The sequence below is a fragment of the Mizuhopecten yessoensis genome, unplaced genomic scaffold, assembly GCF_002113885.1.
Source record: "Mizuhopecten yessoensis strain PY_sf001 unplaced genomic scaffold, ASM211388v2 scaffold8071, whole genome shotgun sequence".
Lineage (NCBI taxonomy): Eukaryota > Metazoa > Mollusca > Bivalvia > Pectinida > Pectinidae > Mizuhopecten > Mizuhopecten yessoensis.
This window is the reverse complement of record NW_018407364.1, coordinates 139,745-163,842: the sequence shown is the minus strand read 5'-3', so window position 1 is coordinate 163,842 and position 24,098 is coordinate 139,745. Positions and strand designations below refer to the sequence as shown.

Genomic DNA, 24,098 nt, shown 5'->3' with positions numbered 1-24,098 from the left:
TATAAGGCAAATGGTTGGCTTTAAACCACAACGGTACAGACACCCAACAGAACAATAGTACTGGTTCATGTCTTATAATAAATTGATGATTAAAAAATTGGAGTTGCCCCCTGTGGGATACATGTGCCACATAAAAGTAGACGTTTCAAATTACCTAGATCAAAGACAGGTATGTCTAACTTTCCTGATGATGCATTTTTTTGGTTTGTTGTGATCGAGATTGATGTCATAAAATGTTTTTAAATGGAAATAGATATACCTGTTGTATACCTTTCAATAACAGCATCACCCAAGTAATGGTATTAAACCCTATTACCCAGGTACCTAAGTATGTTGTCTGTAGAAATCTGGCAGCTTTGTACGGCCACTTAACGGCTCCAGATATCCAAAATAAAAATACTGCTAAATTGAGTTATTTATCCAGTACATGTGTTGGACTACGTTGATCTAATAAATGAACATATTCTTTAGAAAATTCATTAAACTCATTCACCCCTGCAGACACATTTGAACTCTTCCAATTCAAAGGTTGGAATAGTTCATTATGAAATTTCAGGGGTGAATGAGTTAAACTTTTTTTTCAAATGAGTTGAAAATAAGTTTGAAGGATTTATATATTTATTGAGTTCTCATAACTGCCCATCAACACAGAAGAGAGCAAGCAGGTACAATAAAAGGTAGATAAAACACGGAAAAGGAAATTACATCAAGCAAACTAAAAGACAAAAGGCCAATGTCAACTTGAAAATCAAAAGTGGCTATACGGTTAGTTATATCTTGAACAGACAAACAGTGTTCCGGAAGGTTCAACTTGGTGTGATATTAAACGTTTCTAAGCGAGATTTAAGATTTGTTTTTAAGGAACTGGACAATTGGAAAAGAAAAAGAATACTGGGGGTCTTACAAGGAATGTGTCATTTATTAGACCAAGAACGGTATACAGAATAATGCTCAATATATATAACAAACACATTATAACAAACACACTCTATGTTAGTTTTAATGTCTAACTACACTGAAATGTTCGCGAGATAGAAAAGTAGCCATTGTGGTATGGAGTTGTAACGATCTGTTAAGGTTCATGTTATCATGCCATAGGAACTTTAAAAGCAACCAAACAAAAGATCCACATCACTGGAGATTTGTCCTTTACCTAACACCATTTACAAACGCTCAGAATGATTGCTGGAATCTCAATTATTTAATTATCAAACACATCTTACGTTTAAACCCAATAACAACTAACTGGGTTCCTCGATGAATGGACTACGACACTTAAAACTAATTCAATTTCACAATAGAATGAGATTTAACGTCTTTCGAGTCGTCATATGACACAGAAATAAATATTTGTATCCTTAGACGTTTAAACAATTTTCATTGTAATCATAAATATTTGCATTAATGCTTTGCAGAATTTTGATAAACATTATCTATTCAAATGACAAAAGGCCAATTTAAATTTCAAAGGAATTCATTGACCAATTTGGTATTAAATGTGACCATTTACACGAAAGATTAATGTGGAAATAAATGCCTCTATAGACTACAAACTTGGTAAACTGCTGTTAGTGTTCGGTTTGTCACCTCTCTTACCGAGACACATTAAGATATCCTATTTTCCTTAATTCCTTTATATGCCTTCCATGGTATATATTGCCATTCTTTTATAATGGCTTGTAATGCCAAATGTTTGCCGCACAAAAGAGGTGACTGTTTATTGAATTCTATGACTGCAAATCAATTCATAAATGTAATCTCTTACCTTTCATCAAAATTTCATATCTTTTCCCCAAATAGTTTTTAAAAGGCTTATTTCTCATAGCAACCACTTTTACTATAAGTAAAAAAAATAGGTGTTCAAATTTCACACTTGATATACATTTAACTACATAGTTTAATATTAACACATCTGTGACATTTCTTGATTAAAAGTAAAAGACAACTGCACCAGTTATTATCACAAAGAAGAGGTCCATCGCAGACGTCACTGGGCTCAATCAAGCCCAATTTCTTGTTTCGTTTTTAAATTAATAACAAAATATTATTTTGTAAATGATTTGGAAAAAAAATGAACAAAAATAAAGCAAAATACTGTTTTCAATGTTTACATTTGACTTTTTTATCGTTTGACATGATTTAAGTGAGTTACAAGAAAGTTGGTTTGAGCACAGAATCCATGCTTGAGCATGAGAACAGTTTCATGAATACGGGCCCCGTTTTTCTGATATTGAGTATTCTCCCTTATATATAGAAGATGAAACAACAAAAAATATGCATTTTTCAGTTATCTCCCTTGTCAGGGTAACCATCTCTCATTTTGATACTGTGCTAATTTAGTATTCCTGGTAAACAACACTGGTAAAGTGTAGGTTTGGCAGTGTATTCAAGGTCCCCAGTCATGTACCTTTTTAATTTTTGTTTGTTTTTATTTATTCTTTTCTTTTTCCTTTACAATGCAATAAAATTTCAACAAAAATAATTATTCTGTAAAATGCACAAAATATGGTTTGGATAGAATATTTCTGTAGAAAAGGATACAAATTAATAATTGATTATACTTTTTACCATGATGTTCAGCGGTGCACAAAGTTTGGCGCACACAGAAACTAATGATGACCAATCTTGCTGGTTATTTTAATTGTTAGGTAAATGAAAGAAAATTTTAACTAAACATCCATATTCTGACCTGTTAAACATTTCAACTTTGAAAATTGCACATATCATAAACACCTTTTGACAGCCTCTAATAATATATTAAGTTTACCACCCCCAATTCTCTTTATTATTCGTTTGAAAAAGTTGGAATGTGAAAAATAAAATAAAATAGAACAACAATCTGCACTGCGTGAACTTGGATAACAGCATGCATGAACACTGAGTATCTAGTCAGACTAAGAATGCCTTTGACAGCTGGAAATCAGTTCACCTGTCCTTTAACAGCTAATCAGGAACGAAGACCTTGATTTACGTACCTTGTAAGTTCTACCATTAAAACCAGCTTCTTCAGAATCAAATACCATGTGACATCCAGGGCTTCTAATGTATTGTTGATTGATTCAAATTCTAGAGGAACTATTTGATTAAAGTTTTGGTTCTTAATCTAAGTTACACATCCTTCAGATCTTTCCCGTAATTAATCAACAAGGGGGGGAGAATGTGGAAATAAAGGTTTTGTATAAGTCTCCGATAAACTGATTTCTACACCTGGAGACGGAAAAATGTGGTGACCTGTATCGGCCTAGATAAGCAACAAAACTCTGTGGCCATTTCATTTCATCAGGTCGTATCAAGTTTATCAACAAAGACTACGTATCAAAGGGCACCTTTTGGATGTTTCACCATGGCTTCTTAATGGTACTCATGGTACCTTCACCAGACATGTTTACCTTCTTTCCAAGAGAGTTCTGTGTTCGAAATAATATTTTATTTTGATGTTAATTTGGATTTTAGTCATTAATTGATAAAAACATTTGACAGATTATATAAGATTAAATACCTGCATCGATAACAATCTGACAAATCCAAATTATTAGCTGATGCGATCAAAATTTTTGAAAAAGTTAAAAATCAGAGAAATAATGTTTTTGGTCTGACATTAATCTTTAAATGTACTTTCTAATCATTGGAAAGGAATTTAACAAGACAGTTAATATCCGTATGAACTGTATCCTTATGATTCTGTTAAGAAGTTAAAGAGAAAAAAGAGACACAATAGGCCTGCAAGGCTGCATGTAATTGAGGCTAGAATGAGCTGTCAACACACATCATAGACTATTGACACTAGATTTGGAAATGACCCACACAATAACCATTAAGAACTTTATTTATAAACATTTCCTTCAGGTTGGTTAGAATATATTCTGCAATTTTTCTCTTTTCACAACCAATAATTGTTTCAATGTGACGTTTTGTGGACAACTCGTACACATTTTACACCTTTGTGTGCATATGCTTCACTGGTCATTTGTCTGATGAAGGTGACAGTGTACATATCGTACTAGTCATCAAAACGTCACATTGTAACACTCAATGGTTGTGTAACGAGAAAAAATTTCATAATCCATGAAGAAACTTGTTGCTAAGGATAATAATTTCGGAGTTTTGGAAAGAGGAAAAAATATTTCCGCCATATCTTACAGGTCATAGCATCTTTGATTTAATTGTCCTGAAATTACAACAATTTGAACACATTTCCATCTAATGGATCACAACAACGATTTCCACCGCTTTCATAAGACAAAAGGTCTTTCTGATCTCATTGTTCATAAACCCCATCTTGGATTTTCAGTAGACCCCCCAAAAAATGAAAACACTAATGTTTAAAACCATAGAAAAATTCTTTTCTATCATAGTTCTTTACAATATGAATACCAGTTCCTTAAATATTTGAAGCCATCTGATTTAAAAAAAAAAAATGTTTTCATTGTATTCTTGATTTATAATTAAGGGATTGGTTTTTAACAGAAGAACATATAAAGGTATTTATTTTGATTTTTTTATTCCAGAATATTTTCACTGTCGATAAAAACATCATATACTTACTAAATTAAATCACATAATTTAGTGCTGGAATTCTGCCCAAACCATTCCCTCTGTCAGTATAATCGTTAATTAAGATAATAATTCATTTATTTAACATGAACTTTTAAAAACAATTTCCTGGTTTAAGTATGTAGAATGCAATATAATGCACTTGAGTGCATGCCTGACTGATGACACACCCTTAAGATAATGTATTTGAACACATATAAAAGTCAGCAGAATATGCATAGTGACGCAAGCAGGCTTTGCAGGAATGTGAAAACACATTTACATCATCTGAATAGCCCTCTGTTGCAAGTTCAATAAAAAAGATTCTTGTTTTAGTGACTTCTAGTCGAAGTGTCTTAGCAAACAAAATTTTACCTGCCTGCATCCTGGTTGAAATTTATTACCTGTAATTTCTAAACAGTGTTAAAGCTTGACTGTGACCGTGATCGGTACGTAATCGGTACGTGATCGGTACGGACTGGAGTCTATATAACTGGCAGTGGGTTATTAGCATATTTACAAATACGATAAATGTATCGCTTCATCTTTCCTATGTGCAACGATTACCTAATTCAGTCCAGTTTGTTACGTAAGTTGGTTACGTAAACACATTTCTTTAAGGCATAGGCAACTTTGTGAAGGATTTTTATCCTTACATTTCCATGGAGACAAGCTGATTAATGCGCTGATTTTTTTGTATGAAATTAAATTTTGTCAGCAATAGTAGATGCTTCAATTTTGTATAAGCTTTTTGAGAAGAAGTGTTTTAAAATTTATCCATTTTTCCAATTGGTTCCTGCGTTGCAATTGCAGACATAATAGGCAATTGATATGTAAGTATTGTGAAAAGGATAAGAACCATCACCATGGTTACCTTGTAACTGTTGTGATCAAACACAGAATCATCACCATGGTAACCTTGTGTCTGTTGTGATCAGACACAGAACCATCACCATGGTTACCTTGTAACTGTTGTGATCAGACACAGAACCATCACCATGGTTACCTTGTAACAGTTGTGATCAGACACAGAACCAACACCATGGTTACCTTGTAACTGTTGTGATCAGACACAGAACCATCACCATGGTTACCTTGTAAATGTTGTGATCAGATACAGAAACATCACCATGGTTACCTTGTGTCTGTTGTGATCAAACACAGAATCATCACCATGGTAACCTTGTGTCTGTTGTGATCGGACACAGAACCATCACCATTGTTACCTTGTTACTGTGAGTTTTGATCAGACACAGAACCATCGCCATGGTGACCTTGTTACTGTGAGTTGTGATCTGACACAGAACCATCACCATTGTTACCTTGTTACTGTGAGTTGTGATCAGACACAGAACCATCACCATGGTTACCTTGTAACTGTGAGTTGTGATCAGACACAGAACCATCACCATGACCAAAGTCAGCATTAATTTTTCTTAAGAAATAAAGTTAAAAAAATAGATATCATTACTTCTGATTTAGCAGATCAAATTGCAAGTTTTGATCCTATAAACATGTCTGGCTTGAAAATTCAGACCATAAATCATTCACAAGGCTGTCTGTAAGGATCAGCTTTCAATTTATCATATAATGGGTCGAAGGAGTCCATGATATAAAAAAAATGCCAAGTTCTTAAATTGACGGATCCCCATAAAGCTTTTACTTCATGTCCCTAATCCTTTGTTATACTGTCTGTAGTTACTATGACCATATCAAACTAGACACCTGTAAAATTAATTAAAAGTTTAAGTACATCAGAGACTAACCAACTAGTATTAATGGCAATCACTAGCTGTACTTTGATCCACTAATCTTTCTCCTAACTTTTCACATTTTTCTCCTAACTTTTTCACATTTTAAGGAATATTGGCCATGTATTTCTTGTTGTAATGCATCAAAAGTGAAATTTGAAGCAAAGTTAGCTATCCTGTGACAACATTTTCAGTAATTCTCAGATTTGTCTTCTTTCCAACCTCAAGTTTCCACGTTTACCTTTCCCCAATGTATAGAGTAGTCTATAAATATGTCCATACCATACATCTCCATTAATCAAATTAGCCAGATTAATTAAAGCACTATGAAAGGTGATAATTTTGGACATCATGCAGCTATGTCTTACAGACACAAATCAATTAGTCATGTATTTTTTTTATTATATTTGTACAAATTGTTCATTATTAAAAGTGGTAATTTTAATCCCACTCTCTTCATCGATGTACAATGGTTCCCAGGGCAACCAATGGCAGTGTTATCTTGCTTTCCTCAGACTACATATTACTGGTTGTCAAGGTAACCTGATCATGAGGATTTTCAATGCAACCTAGCTTTTTCATATAGGTAAAAATATTACTAGTTGCCATGGTATCTATGTTAGTTTCATATCCTTTTTACATCAAAGTTAGGTTAATTACCATTTGTTGCAAGCTATTGTGACCTGTGGCTGTTTTATACCCCTTCTTTACCTCAAATTGTAATTGGTTGCCATTGGTTCAGTCCCACTTACCTCTCCCTCCCCTATCTCAAAGTATAACTGGTTCGCGAGGTTACCAGTGGCTATTCAATCCAACCTTCCTCTCCCTCCCCCATTTCAAAGTATAACTGGTTCCCCAGGTTACCAGTGGCTATTCAATCCGACCTTCCTCTCCCTCCCAAACTTCAAAGTATAACTGGTTACTAAGGTGACCTGTAGCTATTAAATCCCACCTACCTCTCCCTCCCCTACCTCAAAGTATAACTGGTTCCGAGGTAACCTGTGGCTATTCAATACCACCTATACATCTCCCTCCTCTACTTCAAAGTATAACTGGTTCTGAGGTAACCTGTGGCTATTCAATGCCACCTACATCTCCCTCCTCTACTTCAAAGTATAACTGGTTCTGAGGTAACCTGTGGCTATTCAATGCCACCTACATCTCCCTCCTCTACTTCAAAGTATAACTGGTTCTGAGGTAACCTGTGGCTATTCAATACCACCTATACATCTCCCTCCTCTACTTCAAAGTATAACTGGTTCCGAGGTTACCTGTATGTGGCTATTCAATACCACCTACATCTCCCTCCCCTGCCTCAAAGTTTAACTGGTTCCGAGGTAACCTGTGGCTATTCAATACCACCTACATCTCCCTCCTCTACTTCAAAGTATAACTGGTTCTGCGGTAACCTGTGGCTATTCAATACCACCTATACATCTCCCTCCTCTACTTCAAAGTATAACTGGTTCTGAGGTAACCTGTGGCTATTCAATACCACCTACATCTCCCTCCCCTGCCTCAAAGTTTAACTGGTTCCGAGGTAACCTGTGGCTATTCAATACCACCTACATCTCCCTCCTCTTCTTCAAAGTATAACTGGTTCCGAGGTAACCTGTGGCTATTCAATACCACCTATACATCTCCCTCCTCTACTTCAAAGTATAACTGGTTCTGAGGTAACCTGTGGCTATTCAATACCACCTATACATCTCCCTCCTCTACTTCAAAGTATAACTGGTTCTGAGGTAACCTGTGGCTATTCAATGCCACCTACATCTCCCTCCTCTACTTCAAAGTATAACTGGTTCTGAGGTAACCTGTGGCTATTCAATACCACCTATATCGTAGCTATTAAATCCAACCTACCTCTCCCTCCCCTTCTTCAAAGTAAAACAGTGTTTCCGAGGTAACCTGTGGCTATTCAATACCACCTACATCTCCCTCCTCTACTTCAAAGTATAACTGGTTCCGAGGTTACCTGTATGTGGCTATTCAATACCACCTACATCTCCCTCCCCTACCTCAAAGTATAACTGGTTCCTAAGGTAACCTGTGGCTATTAAATCCCACCTATCTCTCCCTCCCCTACCTCAAAGTATAACTGGTTCCTAAGGTAGCCTGTAGCTATTAAATCCAACCTACCTCTCCCTCCCCTACTTCAAAGTAAAACAGTGTTTCCGAGGTAACCTGTGGCTATTCAATACCACCTACATCTCCCTCCCCTACCTCAAAGTATAACTGGTTCCTAAGGTAACCTGTGGCTATTAAATCCCACCTATCTCTCCCTCCCCTACCTCAAAGCATAACTGGTTCCTAAGGTAGCCTGTAGCTATTAAATCCAACCTCCCTCTCCCTCCCCTACTTCAAAGTATAACTGGTTCTGCGGTAACCTGTGGCTATTCAATACCCCCTATACATCTCCCTCCTCTACTTCAAAGTATAACTGGTTCCGAGGTTACCTGTATGTGGCTATTCAATACCACCTACATCTCCCTCCCCTGCCTCAAAGTTTAACTGGTTCCGAGGTAACCTGTGGCTATTCAATACCACCTACATCTCCCTCCCCTACTTCAAAGTATAACTGGTTCTGTGGTAACCTGTGGCTATTCAATACCACCTATACATCTCCCTCCTCTACTTCAAAGTATAACTGGTTCCCAAGGTTACCAGTGACTATTCAATACACCCTATACATCTCCCTCCTCTCCTTCAAAGTATAACTGGTTCTGCGGTACCCTGTGGCTATTCAATACCACCTACATCTTCCTCCTCTACTTCAAAGTATAACTGGTTCTGCGGTAACCTGTGGCTATTCAATACCACCTACATCTTCCTCCTCTACTTCAAAGTATAACTGGTTCCTAAGGTTACCAGTGGCTATTCAATACAACCTATCCATCTCCCTCCTCTACTTCAAAGTATAACTGGTTCCCAAGGTTACCAGTGGCTATTCAATACATCCTATACATCTCCCTCCTCTACTTCAAAGCTCCCTCCTCTACTTCAAAGTATAACTGGTTCTGCGGTAACCTGTGGCTATTCAATACCACCTACGTCTCCCTCCTCTACTTCAAAGTATAACTGGTTCCTAAGGTAACCTGTGGCTATTCAATACCACCTACATCTTCCTCCTCTACTTCAAAGTATAACTGGTTCCTAAGGTAACCTGTGGCTATTCAATACCACCTACATCCCCCTCCCCTACTTCAAAGTATAACTGGTTCCGAGGTTACCTGTACGTGGCTATTCAATACCACCTACATCTCCCTCCTCTGCTTCAAAGTATAACTGGTTCTGAGGTAACCTGTGGCTATTCAATGCCACCTACATCTCCCTCCTCTACTTCAAAGTATACTTCAAAGTATAACTGGTTCCGAGGTATCCTGTGGCTATTCAATACCACCTTTATCTCTCCCTCCCCTACTTCAAAGTGTAACGAGGTTACCTGTATGTGGCTATTCAATACCACCTACATCTCCCTCCTCTGCTTCAAAGTATAACTGGTTCTGAGGTAACCTGTGGCTATTCAATACCCCTGTGGCTATTCAATACCACCTACATCTCCCTCCTCTTCTTCAAAGTATAACTGGTTCCGAGGTATCCTGTGGCTATTCAATACCACCTATATCTCTGCCTCCCCTACTTCAAAGTATAACTGGTTCCGAGGTTACCTGTATGTGGCTATTCAATACCACCTACATCTCCCTCCTCTACTTCGAAGTATAACTGGTTCCCAAGGTTACCAGTGGCTATTCAATACAACCTATACATCTCCCTCCTCTTCTTCAAAGTATAACTGGTTCCGAGGTATCCTGTGGCTATTCAATACCACCTATATCTCTGCCTCCCCTACTTCAAAGTATAACTGGTTCTGTGGTAACCTGTGGCTATTCAATACCACCTATACCTCTCCCTCCCCTACTTCAAAGTGTAACTGGTTCAGAGGTAACCTGTGGCTATTCAATACCACCTATATCTCTCGCTCCCCTACTTCAAAGTATAACTGGTTCCGAGGAAACCTGTGGCTATTCAATACCACCTATATCTCTCCCTCCCCTACTGCAAAGTATAACTGGTTCCGAGGTAACCTGTGGCTATTCAATACCACCTTTATCTCTCCCTCCCCTACTTCAAAGTGTAACTGGTTCCGAGGTAACCTGTGGCTATTCAATACCACCTATATCTCTCCCTCCCCTTCTTCAAAGTATAACTGGTTCCGAGGTAACCTGTGGCTATTCAATACCACCTACATCTTCCTCCTCTACTTCAAAGTATAACTGGTTCCCAAGGTTACCAGTGGCTATTCAATACCACCTACATATCCCTCCTCTACTTCAAAGTATAACTGGTTCTGCGGTAACCTGTGGCTATTCAATACCACCTACATCTCCCTTCTCTACTTCAAAGTATAACTGGTTCTGAGGTAACCTGTGGCTATTCAATGCCACCTACATCTCCCTCTTCTACTTCAAAGTATAACTGGTTCTGCGGTAACCTGTGGCTATTCAATACCACCTATACATCTCCCTTTTCTACTTCAAAGTATAACTGGTTCCGAGGTAACCTGTGGCTATTTAATACCACCTACATCTCCCTCCCCTACTTCAAAGTATAACTGGTTCCGAGGTAACCTGTGGCTATTCAATACCACCTATACATCTCCCTTTTCTACTTCAAAGTATAACTGGTTCCGAGGGAACCTGTGGCTATTCAATACCACCTACATCTCCCTCCTCTACTTCAAAGTACAACAACTGGTTCTGAGGTAACCTGTGGCTATTCAATACCACCTATACATCTCCCTCCTCTCCTTCAAAGTATAACTGGTTCCTAAGGTTACCAGTGGCTATTCAATACTACCTATATATCTCCCTCCTCTACTTGAAAGTTTAACTGGTTCCGAGGTAACCTGTCGCTATTCAATACCACCTATATCTCTCCCTCCCCTACTACAAAGTATAACTGGTTCAGAGGTAACCTGTGGCTATTTAATACCACCTACATCTCCCTCCCCTACTTCAAAGTATAACTGGTTCTGAGGTTCTGAGGTAACCTGTGACTATTCAATACCACCTATATCTCTCCCTCCCCTACTACAAAGTATAACTGGTTCAGAGGTAACCTGTGGCTATTGAATACCACCTACATCTCCCTCCTCTTCTTCAAAGTATAACTGGTTCCCAGGTAACCTGTGGCTATTCAATCCCACCTACATCTCCCTCCCCTACTTCAAATTATAACCTCCTCTACTTCAAAGTATAGCTGGTTCCGAGGTAATCTGTGTCTTTTCAATACCACCTACATCTGGCTCCTCTACTTCAAAGTACAACAACTGGTTCTGAGGGAACCTGTGGCTATTCAATACCACCTATATCTCTCCCTCCTCTACTTCAAAGTATAACTGGTTCCTAAGGTTACCAGTGGCTATTCAATACTACCTATACATCTCCCTCCTCTACTTCAAAGTATAACTGGTTCCGAGGTAACCTGTGGCTATTCAATACCACCTATATCTCTCCCTCCTCTGCTTCAAAGTATAACTGGTTCCCAAGGTTACCAGTGGCTATTCAATACCACCTACATCTCCCTCCTCTACCTCAAAGTACAACTGCTCCCCCAGGTTACCTGTGGCTGTTTTATATCTGATTCCACATCTAATTTAGTATGTCTAATTCTGGCCACCATGGGGTCATAATGTGTTTCTTTGTGTATGGACCTGCTCGATTGATTGTTCCAAGATGCTTAATTATTCATACTTTTATCGTTTGTCTATGGAGAAGAAAGATTTCAGGGATTTAACAGGGGAAAACACGCAATTAACATGAGATAGTCAGTTTCTTGTTTCTCTTTAAACAATCCATTTCAACTAGCCACAGCCTAAGGCAGAAATCGCATTAAAACAATACAAAACAAAGAAAGTCTTGCATGTACAAGCCTACATCCTGACAACAGTATCTAGTTATGTATCATTCTAACAACTTCAGTCTCTGATACTGAATATCATTTTATCTGTAACTAATTTGTTATCTTAATTAAGTTTTTTCCCAAAGTGAATTTGTTAAGTTACTTTAAAGTGATTAAGATTTTCTATAAATACAAAGTTGGGAATTCTTGCAGGTGAAATGTTAATGGCTTGTAACTCTTTAAAGTCTGATTGCGGTGTGCGGGGTGGACATTTTTACATATTCAATATATCTATAATCTCTATATGTATATTATAATCTATGTGTGGATATTTCTGTGCTGATTTATCAAATACAGTAAAATCACGTTATACTGCCACAATATTTGTCCCGAGAAATTTTGGTGTTATAAAGGGGTTTGGTGATAAATTGAAGGAAATAATATATAAAGAAATTCTTGAAAAACCCAGAAAACAGGACATTGAAATATGTTGGCGGTAAACAGAGTGGGATTTTATCAAAGGGCATTTTATCGAGGGTTTACTGTACGAAAAAAACAAGATCAATTCCACGCCGTGATAATTTTCACTTTTACATAATACTACACAGTAACCTTGGCTTTTGTCGAAGCACAAACTTGCATGCATTCCCATACTTGACTTTTGAATGTTCAAGTCTAATTTAATTTTTAGACTCGGATGACAACAATTTTCTATAAATAGTTGTGGTGACCTTGACCTTCAAGTACCCTGAAATACAAACTCTTCAGAAATATTCTCATACTTGACTAATATGTAAAATTCTATCAAAATCTGTTTAAAATGAATTCATTCAACTTATATGAGATAATATTTTCTATAAATTGTAATAGTGACCTTGACCTTAGCCAAAACACCCTGAAACATGCATACACAAGGGTTTTCTTATTGTTGACCAACTATTGAGTTGAGTTTGATCAAAACCCATAAACAAAGTCAGTTAAGTGACAGTAAGGTGTGCCCACGATTATTTCTATTTACCATGGAGCATACTGCTTACATTTTTTGTGGCTAAATGCAAATTTTCTAAGCTAAATCAGTTTAGGAAAATTTCATTCCTGAAACAACAAGTCATTCGGATAAATATGTCTTGCCTATATGTCTTTGACCATCAATGAACATATTAGAGAAACTAACCTAAACGCAAAATCTTAATGTTGATTGAGATGCTGACAAAGTAAATGGACCATGACAGGTAAGCCGCATCCAGCATTTGATGCATAGGTTGAGATGTACTACCTAAGATGCATCTATGGTCCAAGTTTGGTTGGTCTAACACTTACACTTTCAGTGAAACTAACTTAAACGCAAAAACTTAATATTGATGCCGTCACCGGAAAAGCAACACCTAAGTCTCGCTTCCACTTCATGGCAGCAAGACAAAAAAAACCACGTCTCTACTAACAGTCGTGTTAAGACAGTATGTGATGGCTGAAGACTTACTCTGATATAGCCCTCTGAGACAGATCTTCTAAGTCTGTACCGTCAAACAGGTGAGCCTCGTTCAAGTGAAAGGAGTTCCGGCAGGTCTGCAGGTAAACATTGATGTTGTCCTGGAAATGGATAAGAGGAGAAATTAATTATTGTATGTTTACTGTTTTGGTTGGGGAATACTTCAGACCTGAGTATAATGTATCCATATTGGTTACACCGATGTATACCTGTATTTATAACATGTGTACCATATTTATTCTGCAGAAAGCCCAAGGGATCCAACAGATAATCTCGGACTCAAAGAATGGCGTGGGCTTATAACAGGACAAAAAAATAGCATTTGATGGCATTTTTTGCTAAACTGCAATAAATATGGATGAGCTTACGGTATACCCAGACATTTTTACTACAGTTCAATTTTTTCCTTTTTCACCCTCGTTAACAAGGGCAAATTTATCATTAGAGCAAATATAAATAAAGAGCATAATAAACATCGTAATTTAATAAGACGTTATTAAAATAAATTAAAACTGGGCGAAAATGGATATTACAGGCATAGGGCATAAGTTTGACTGGGCGAAGATTTCCCGGTATACAGTATTATCATCAGGCAATTGGGCTTATTGCCAGGTAAATATGGTATACTATATATATGGGAGGGTAAAAATTGCATTGAACCAGACTGGGATTTGAAAATGAAACATGCAAATTCCACAGGTTGGTTCGAGTTCAAACTCTTTATGTATATGTGCTCCAGCAACTGGGTTTTCTATATAGATTAGTCTTACATGTAGTATTAGTATTATACAGTACTAACAATTGACTCTGCCAAGGTCTGCTACAGACTATTGCTTCCCTTTTTACAACCCAGGTTTAGGTATCCCTTGGCCAAACCATACAGTGCATGTAATGATGAAATGAGGGTTGGTCAGAGGAAGGGAAAAATGTATGAGCAAGACACTGGGTTTGAACCTGAATCCAATGAACTGTAGATACAGAGGCTGGACTATCTCATACACATTCAGGTTACAAGGAAATCTATGGAGTGCAGATATCCCCAATATATAAAACAATAAAAAAAACACTATGTGAGTAGTCCATAGTTTCACAACTATGAACAAATTTCAATATAAAAAATGAACAAAGGGCCATAACTTTGTATAGTTTGTGTCGATGGGTCCGATCTCTGTACGTGACACTCTGACATCCCAAGAAGTACTTGTATACAAAATCAGGTAATTGTTATCGCAGAGTATATAAGATATTTCTTGGACATTATGAAACACCAGAGGGCAATAACTCTGTATATTAAACTGGGCATAATACCTGAATTTAGTATGTAAGACTTTACAACCCAAAGACGTACACAACATCATATGCAGAAATCAGCAATTGTAGATGTGAATATGTAGTTGATGGAGTTTATAAGATATGCCCTTGATAAATTGATGCACAGACACTGCATACACATGTACATGACTACAAACAGATAGAGCCCTATCCAGTAACACCAGCGATGAAATAATAATATATCTATATGCTATACCACAACACTCAGGGACCAACCAATACATCTCAATAAATATCTAAACAGGGTTTGTCGCAGTGTAGGAATTAGCATGCAATACACGGTTTTCATAAAAGCTGCACACATATATAACTTGCCTAGATGCGGAACACCAGTATATTTTTTTTTATTATATTCATACATAAATTCCATTGAAATTATTAAACCATCAAGTCAAGAAATGAGGCTACATTTAAAATGTTAAAAACTTAAGATGATATTAATAATTTTATTGTGTTACAGGCAAACATTATTATAAGTAAATATTCTGATGACCTTGACCTTGAAGGTTGAAATTTGTGTATATATGCGAGTGACAATGAATCGATCATGAAGTCACCTTTCAAGCTTTTCTACATCATCTTATAATAAGAGTTATGTAAATTGCTTGACAACTATATCCGTCTAGTCGACAGTCAGTAAAGAAAGATACAATTTCAACAACGTTTAAGAAGTGACACTATTGTGGCAGCTATGTAAATTAAACACACAATTTCATAAGACGCTAAATTATGTAAAACAGAACACGCCAAACTGAAATATTCCCTGACAAACAGTACGTGATGTTATGACGAGGGAAGAATTTCTTCCAAAACAAACATCCTCATTTTTATCTTTAGATTGTAAACATTGGAGAATTACAACAACTTAAAACAAAAAAAACTTATTCCTGGTCGCCCTTAAATAACCATAGCAACCAAGAACCTAAGAGAAACTTATAAGCACTAGTAGTCAATTATTAGCTCATTCCCCGACCCCTGAAGACATTTGAACTACTCCATTTCAAAGTTTGGAATATTTCATTATGAAATTTCAGAGGTGAATGAGTCAATCAAACATCTCCATTTTTATGACAATATTTGGTTTGATTTAATAGTGCCAAAATGTGCTGTCTGCTTTATAACTGCCTCTGTTTCAATAGTATGTATATATAAACATCAAGGTGGGGTATCAGCTGCCAGTTTATAATATGTGTAGTGGCTGTATATATCAATCCTGGTACTGCTGCACCCAGACATATTTGGGATGACAAATCAACACCTGCTGTGCCTACATACACGGAGTATATACCATATTTATTCTGCGATAAGCCCAGGGGGCAAACACATAATGTTAAACTCATAAAAAGGGGTACACTTACTACCATTAATTACCATTGAACTTCAATAGAAAAGGGTGGGTTTATTACAGGACAATGAAATAGCAACTGTTGACATTTAACCATTAAAGTGCAATAGATACAGGCGGGCTTATTACCAGGCATGGGCTTATTGACAGATGAATATGCTATACTAGTGTTAAGTGTATAGTTGTTTCTGCATAATAAGGCTTCATTTCTTAACAACAAGGTTTAGTTAGGACATTTCAATAAAATATATATTTTTGATGGAACAACTTGTCATATTTTCGATGATTACCAAGTTCTGTCGGGTGACAATCCTCAATCAAAAACGTTCCGGAATTAATAATCGTCACAATTTTAATCTGATGTCACATCATCATCGAACCCTGATTACACTAAAAGAAGAGACCCTTCAGAAGGAGCCAAGTAGTTTGTAACTGGTAAACATGTTGTTATGGTCCTATAACACATATTGCTATTGATGAGAAACTTAATAAAGCCGGGTATGTAAGTTTGTCAGCAACAGAAATGTGTATTATAGGACCATAACAATATTTCCTAATATTCATTATTTATATTTACATTTTGATAGAGTATTTATGCTTTATTTAGTTATTTCGAACAGTTTTTGAACAGCAAAGTAAAAAAAATGAAATTGATGACATCCCAATAGAGATTGATTATGTTACAATAGCAAATGTTGTTATAGTCTGATAACAAGATTTGCCTTCTAAATGCATGGCAATGGAAGCAATGGGAAGGATGCAGAACAAATGAAAATATAGGTTAATTAAAATGTACATTTTTGGTTAGTATAGGGTTCATTTGATGACTGAAGAAAGGAAAAATATATATAACAACTGTGTGTACAAGCAATAAAGGATCATGTGTCATTCATGATCCACTTTCCATATTATATATCAACATACCTGTATGTACATGTATATGGTATGATTAGGTGTCAATCAAGATCAGCTGTCAATATTATCTATATACCTGTGTGTACAGGTATAGTTCAATCAGGTGTCAATCAGCTTTATATGATACAGATAGGTATATAACACAGCCAATATAGATATATAAACCCATGCACTGCTGCTGTTCCCTGTAGGTACATTTTGAATGATAAATCTAACACTTGCTGGGCCTTAATATAAAATTGTACAGTACATATAATTAGTGTATTGGTTTAAATGTTTCATAATCTCCATCTGCTCTTTGATATATCTCTGGAATGTTTTACATATTATCCTTAAATCTATATGCACATGTACAGAACAATCAGGTGTCAAAATCTGGTTTGAATTAAATCCGCCAGTTTATAATTACATTATATGGGATGACAAATCAACACCTGCTAAACCAGCTGAATATATGTTGATTAGAGTTAAGTGTATTGGTTTTGTCCTTATACATTACGCTTCATTTCTTATTTAAAATATTCTCAGGAATATGAAAATATGAAGTATATCTATATATGTTCGTATGAGGAAAACAACAGATTGTTCGGAAAATTTTACAACCTCATATAAATTGTCAACACTATTGGAAATGCTTCCTTGCCCCATATATACATACAATGTACATACAAAAATAATACTTCTAAAAATTTCTGTGACAAAGATTCATCATAATTGATCAGCATCATGATGGACTAATTTTCGATAATTTATTTTGTTTATTATTTAAGGAATAAATACTCCAAAAAAGTGGGAAAAACTGCCACCTAAAAATTGAAAGTATATTTGAATGAGTAAACATTGTAAAGGGAGATAACTGCAGTTTTCAGTAAACTATGTTGAATTCAAAATTAAAGCGAGAAACAAAAAAGTTTATAATCAATGGAACTTGTTTTGAAAATAGAAAATTTGAATAAAAAAATAAAATATGTCAATGATAAAAATAAAGAGCATGAATTATCTCCCTTTAAAAAATAAATTTCCATTCATTCAATAAACCTTTTGGAATTGTTTTTTTATATGTGACATTTTTTCCCCATCTTTATAATCAATATCAATGCTTATCTGTCACAAGGCATGCATGAACAAATTTACAATATACATCTAAAAATTGTGGTGCAAGGAAAATTGAGGGTTTTATAGACAGAATGGCATTAAGAATTGAGTAAACATAACACTTTAAATAGGAAGATAAGTGTAGCCTTGCATGAATGTTAAAGTAGAGAGTTGTTTGTCCGGTCTGATTTAACCCTTTCACCACTGTAAACTGTAATGGACTCATCCCGATCAGTGCATGGTAGAGTCTACTAAAGTTACATTGGGGTGAAGGGTTAAGTCCCCTGGACAACTCAGTGTAGCTTTTACATATCACTGTAGCAGACTAAACATGCCGGTTAATATTTAATAGTCACAGTTATGGCCATTATTAGCAATATCACACATATGACACGATTTTAATCGCAAATTATTTATATACTCTATTAAAAGACTGGAATGCCTCAAGTGAAATTACAAGCCCAACAGGTAATACAAGAAATCATATTCTATAAATAGCTAAAGCTTGATTTCACGTGGAGCCGTTTCATCTACATAGAGATAAATAAATTACATACCTGTGCCAAATATCCTTACATATATATCTCACATGGGCAGATTTGAGAGATATGGTTCATCAGTCCATACATCAGACAAAATAAAGAAAGTTTGGACCAGTGGGGTGCTTGCTGGTGAATGGTGGTTTTGGAGTCTATAGAACACACAGTGTTTCTGACACCTGGGGTAGCCGCACAGCGTTATAGCACGCTGTGTATTCAGAGTGGTTATTGATCAGTCAGGTATGTGTGTATGATCTAACGTCCTGTCACTAGCTAGGGCAGGTAGATTCCCTTTAAATACCACCATCACCTGAACAAACAACCGCACAGGTAAATACATAGGGGTGGTAAATACTCTAAAAAAAAAATACATAGGGGTGGTAAATACTCTAAAAAAAAAAAACGGTTAACTGTTCTGTCTCGGTTTAAATCTATATTCATTTTCAGCCAGACGCTTCGTTAACCTAAAATTGTCCATAGGAAAGCACACTGAAGTTAAAGAAAACTTCTCAATCTTAATATTTTTTCTTTATCTCATGTAATGCTTTCATATGGAAAAAAAATAAGTGAAGCCAAGGTATGGTTAATTTCTTTACCTTAAAAAGACCTTCCTGAAAAGTATTGAACTTTATTGATATGCTTTATGAAGGACCTAATGAATATTTCATCATGTTTACCTTTTTTTCTTTAAAACTGAACCTATTTGTTTAGATTTTCTAATAAACATTGAAATCATTTGTTAATTCATTTATCTCCATCACAGTGATAAGTAAGTTTTAAAATAATGGAATAAACCCAAAGTACAGATAAAATGTAATAAAGTCTAGTTTTAGATTATTTCAGTGGGAAAAGAACATTAACCGTTTCACACCTTTGCAACTTTAGTAGATTCTACCATGCTTTGATCTGGATGAGTCCACTATGGTCAACAGTGGTGAAAGGGTTAACTGCCATGTCCATCAGTCACTTGGCCGTTATCCTATCTTTTTCATATACTCTCAATGAACAGAATATCTAACCAATTACAGTCTTGGCAATAAGAAGATATTGTGTAAAAAAACCCAAAAAAACCATCATAAAATATCACTTATTTATATAGCACATTTTTTTTGCTCACTTGTTGTTTTTATTTAATGTTCATACCTGTGATCTTCAAGGTTGGTCCAGACCAAATTAAACAGGCTGTAACTACTGTTACTCCATTGTCAAAAGATTTTAACTCTAGTTTTTATGCAACATTCAGGCTTGGTCTAGGTCAATCGTTCATACACACCTGCCAGCCCTTCACACCAGCAAGTTTCAGGCCTACTATCATTATTCTAGGCCACTTGGTTATTTTGAAAAAGGCATGAAAACGTTTCAAGACATTTCACTTCTTTGAACTAGAAAGCAGGTCAAGGTCATCAATTTGAACAAACTTGACAGCCCTTTATCCCAGCATGTTAGACTGGCCAATATCATTACCCTAAGCCTCTTGGTTATTTAAACACATCTGATCCATGTGACCTTAATGCTTCATTGCTTGGTAGCTTTGAATTTTTTACCCCAGGATTTAACAGGCAAAATACCATTATTTTAAGTCCATTGTTAAAAGGTTTGAACAAAAGACAATTGACAGGCATGTGACCTTGAAAGTTGTTTAAGGTCAATCATATGACAGCTATATATGTTCATACAGTTTAGAAGTGTTGAAAAATAACAACCCCTTGCTAAAATAATAGTTTAAGAATCCCAATATCAAAATGTATAATCTATAATTTAATGTTGCTGATCGTAAGTTCCTTTTGAAATTCAAGAACATTTACCACATCGAGTAAAGAAAAGGAGATCTAGAGGACTATGACTCCAGAGATTTAACCATAAGAGGGAGATATTCAAATGTGTACTTTGTAAATTAAAACCTTGCAAGCGAGAAAGTATGTCATTGTACTCCCTATTTACAATAACCTTGAGTCACTGACACTTACTGCAGAAATCCGTTTTCAATCAAGATCAATTTTGGGCTTAATACAGTGTACCAGTGTTATCTTGATGTATCGAAGATCCAGTTACGGAAAACAAATTATTAACATTTCCAGAAAATTCAAGATTATTTCTATATGTAATCAAAATATGTTTATATTTCAATGATCTTGAAATATGTAAATTGTTTTATATTTTTATAAGGAAGATAGAAATCAAGATATTTTATTATCATGAACTCATTCACCCCTGAAGACACATTTGAACTCTTCCAATTCAAAGGTTGGAATAGTTCATTATAAAATTTCAGAGTTGAATGAGTTAAATCCTATACTTTTACACAATAAAAACCAAAGTGTTGAAACTACAAAGTCCCACTTCACATATGTACATGTAGATACCAAATTGTCTAGGCTTTTGAGGTTTTTCTCAACCATACAAACAAACCAAAGTGTCTAGACTGATCAGGGCCCACTACTCATATACATAAACCAAAATGTATCATCTATATATAATTTAATGTTGCTAACTCGCTGATCGAAAGTTCCTTTTCGAAATTCAAGAACATTTACCACATCGAGTAAAGAAAGGAGATCTAGAGGACTATGACTCCCAAGATTTAACCATAAGAGGGAGAGATTCAAATGTGTACTTTGTAAATTAAAACCTTGTAAGCGAGAAAGTATGTCATTGTACTCCCTATTTACAATAACCTTGAGTCACTGACACTTACTGCAGAAATCCGTTTTCAATCAAGATCAATTTTGGGCTTAATACAGTGTACCAGTGTTATCTTGATGTATCGAAGATCCAGTTACGGAAAACAAATTATTAACATTTCCAGAAAATTCAAGATTATTTATATATGTAATTAAAATATGTTTATATTTCATTGATCTTGAAACATGTTGTTTTATATTTTAATAAGGAAGATAGAAATCAAGATATTTAATTATCATGAACTCATTTACCCCTGAAGACACATTTGAACTCTTCCAATTCAAAGGTTGGAATAGTTCAGTATAAAATTTCAGGGGAGAATGATTGAAATCCTTTACTTATACACAATAAAAAACAAAGTGTTGAAGCTACAAAGTCCCACTTCACATATGTACATGTACATACCAAATTGTCTAGACTTTTGAGGTTTTTCTCAACCATTCAAACAAACCAAAGTGTCTAGACTGATCAGGACCCACTATTAATATACATAAATTGTACCTAGGTCTTTCTACACTAAAATCTTCATTCATAAAACATATGCAAGAGATTTCAATCATTGTTCTATAATCATAAATTGATACTTTGATCAAAGAACATAAATCACATCAAACAAGAATAACAAAAATAAAAATAAAAACATAAAAAGAAATTACACCTGTATATAACAATAGCTGGTCTGGATATTTACTGAATGATCACAAAAATAGCTTTATCTTAAGTATCTATCCAATTCAGACAGCCATCTTGTCCTTGACTGTCTTGGAAAAGCTCCAAGTCTATTTCTGATACATATAATGAATGTCTATAAATCTTAACCATAGCAAGGAGACAGGAAAATAGAACAAGCAACTTGACCTTTGACCCCCACCTGTGATCTTAACTTCAATGCACAACGACTGAAAAGGACATGTATCTCATTCATATATCTGCAGTTTGAATTAAGTATGTTCATGAATGCTCTGGTTTGATAAAAATGATCTGAACCTTGACCTTAATTGACCTTCATCTCTGAATGAAGGCCAAAACAGTAGACTGTTTAGAAATGGTACATTTGTTTATGAAGCATGAAGTTTCACTGAAATGTCTCTTTCGATTAGTTTACATACTGTGAAATCACTAGTTTTTGTGTTTTTTGTGTTTTTTTTTTAAATTTTGTTGACTTTGTGGGTAATCAAAGAATTCATTGGTCCACAAAGTAATTACAAGTTTGATATAATAAAGCAATTCTCTGAGCACTCTAAATTATCTTCCAACGAAATGGTGTTTTGTCGTAAAACAGGGAAATTTGGGCCCAAAGAAAATATCTTATATATTATTTTACGTTACAGAATGCTACTGACAACTGAAATATAATCTGAACCTCAACCTAATTGATGACCTTGACCTCTCTGAGTTGGGTCCTGAAGATATTCCCTGTGTGCCTATAAATAAAGTACAAGTACACATTTCTTGGAAGTTTCAATAAGATACTTTCAGTTTTCAGAGAATGTAAACAGACATCGGACTCCTGAATATGCAAATTACAGTGCAAAATTTACATCAAACATATTTTGAATTTCATAAAATTCAATATTTATAGATTTTGAATTCAATTGTTTGCCAATTTTTTCTCGATGGTCCTGCAAAGTTTGAAACATCAAAATTTTACTGTACATGGTGTTTGTTAGGTACGTTTAAAACCACTAAAGTGAGCTTGCTTTTAGTTTTCAGAGAATGTACGTAATATAAACAGACAGCTGACTCCTGAACATGTAAATTACAGTGCAAACATACATCAAACATATTTTGAATTTCATAAAACCGCTAAAGTGAGTTTAATTTGTAGGTAGGATATAACTTATCAATAAAAGAAAGTGTTACTATGAATTATAATTTTGTGCTTAACCTCAACACCACCAGCAAGAGTACATGAGTTATCTCCCCTCATATTTCAATATTACAAGGGAAATAACTCCTACCAAAGACTGTAATTAAACAAAGACTTATTTTTCAATAGGCTTCTGTGTCAGGTAAAAGCTCAATAGCTAAATCTGAATGGGTAACCTATTGTGTATCTTTTTACATTAAAGCATTTGTTTATTAATGTTTCTTATGCATGTACTCACTAAGTCAAAACTTCAAGTATTAATTGATTAAATATTAATTAACCTCGGGGCTAATTATTACACCATTAATATTGAATGAAAGTTGATATTCTAAAAATAAATAAATTAAAGCAGATTATATAATGTGTGATCATGCTTTCGTCCACAGAATTAATGTTTAGTTTCTACAGATACCTCAGCATTTCTTTTTAAACAACAGCAATATATATCCAAAGATATAAATGGGAATAGCCAACCCATATTTCCTGGTATGACACCTATAGTGTATATTTAGCAATTCACTCAGCAGCTGGGAGGCTTGGAGACATAAAGACATATTTATCATAAAACAGGTCACCTGCCCTAATAAGGTCCCCTTACAACATTTTTTTCTATTTAAAATCAGTGCATTCCTACCAGCAGGTA

General features: G+C 35.4%; 1 protein-coding gene across 6 annotated transcripts in view; it reads right to left on the bottom strand.

The window, feature by feature from the left end:
* LOC110454824 (LIM domain only protein 7-like) overlaps nucleotides 1–24,098 on the bottom strand; it is a 99,942-nt gene that overhangs the window by 63,729 nt on the left and 12,115 nt on the right. For all 6 annotated transcript variants that reach the window (XM_021504546.1, XM_021504545.1, XM_021504547.1 and 3 more), the window contains exon 4: nucleotides 13,669–13,778. In XM_021504546.1, coding sequence (XP_021360221.1) covers nucleotides 13,669–13,778 — 110 coding nt within the window. The remainder of the gene's footprint in view (nucleotides 1–13,668; nucleotides 13,779–24,098) is intronic.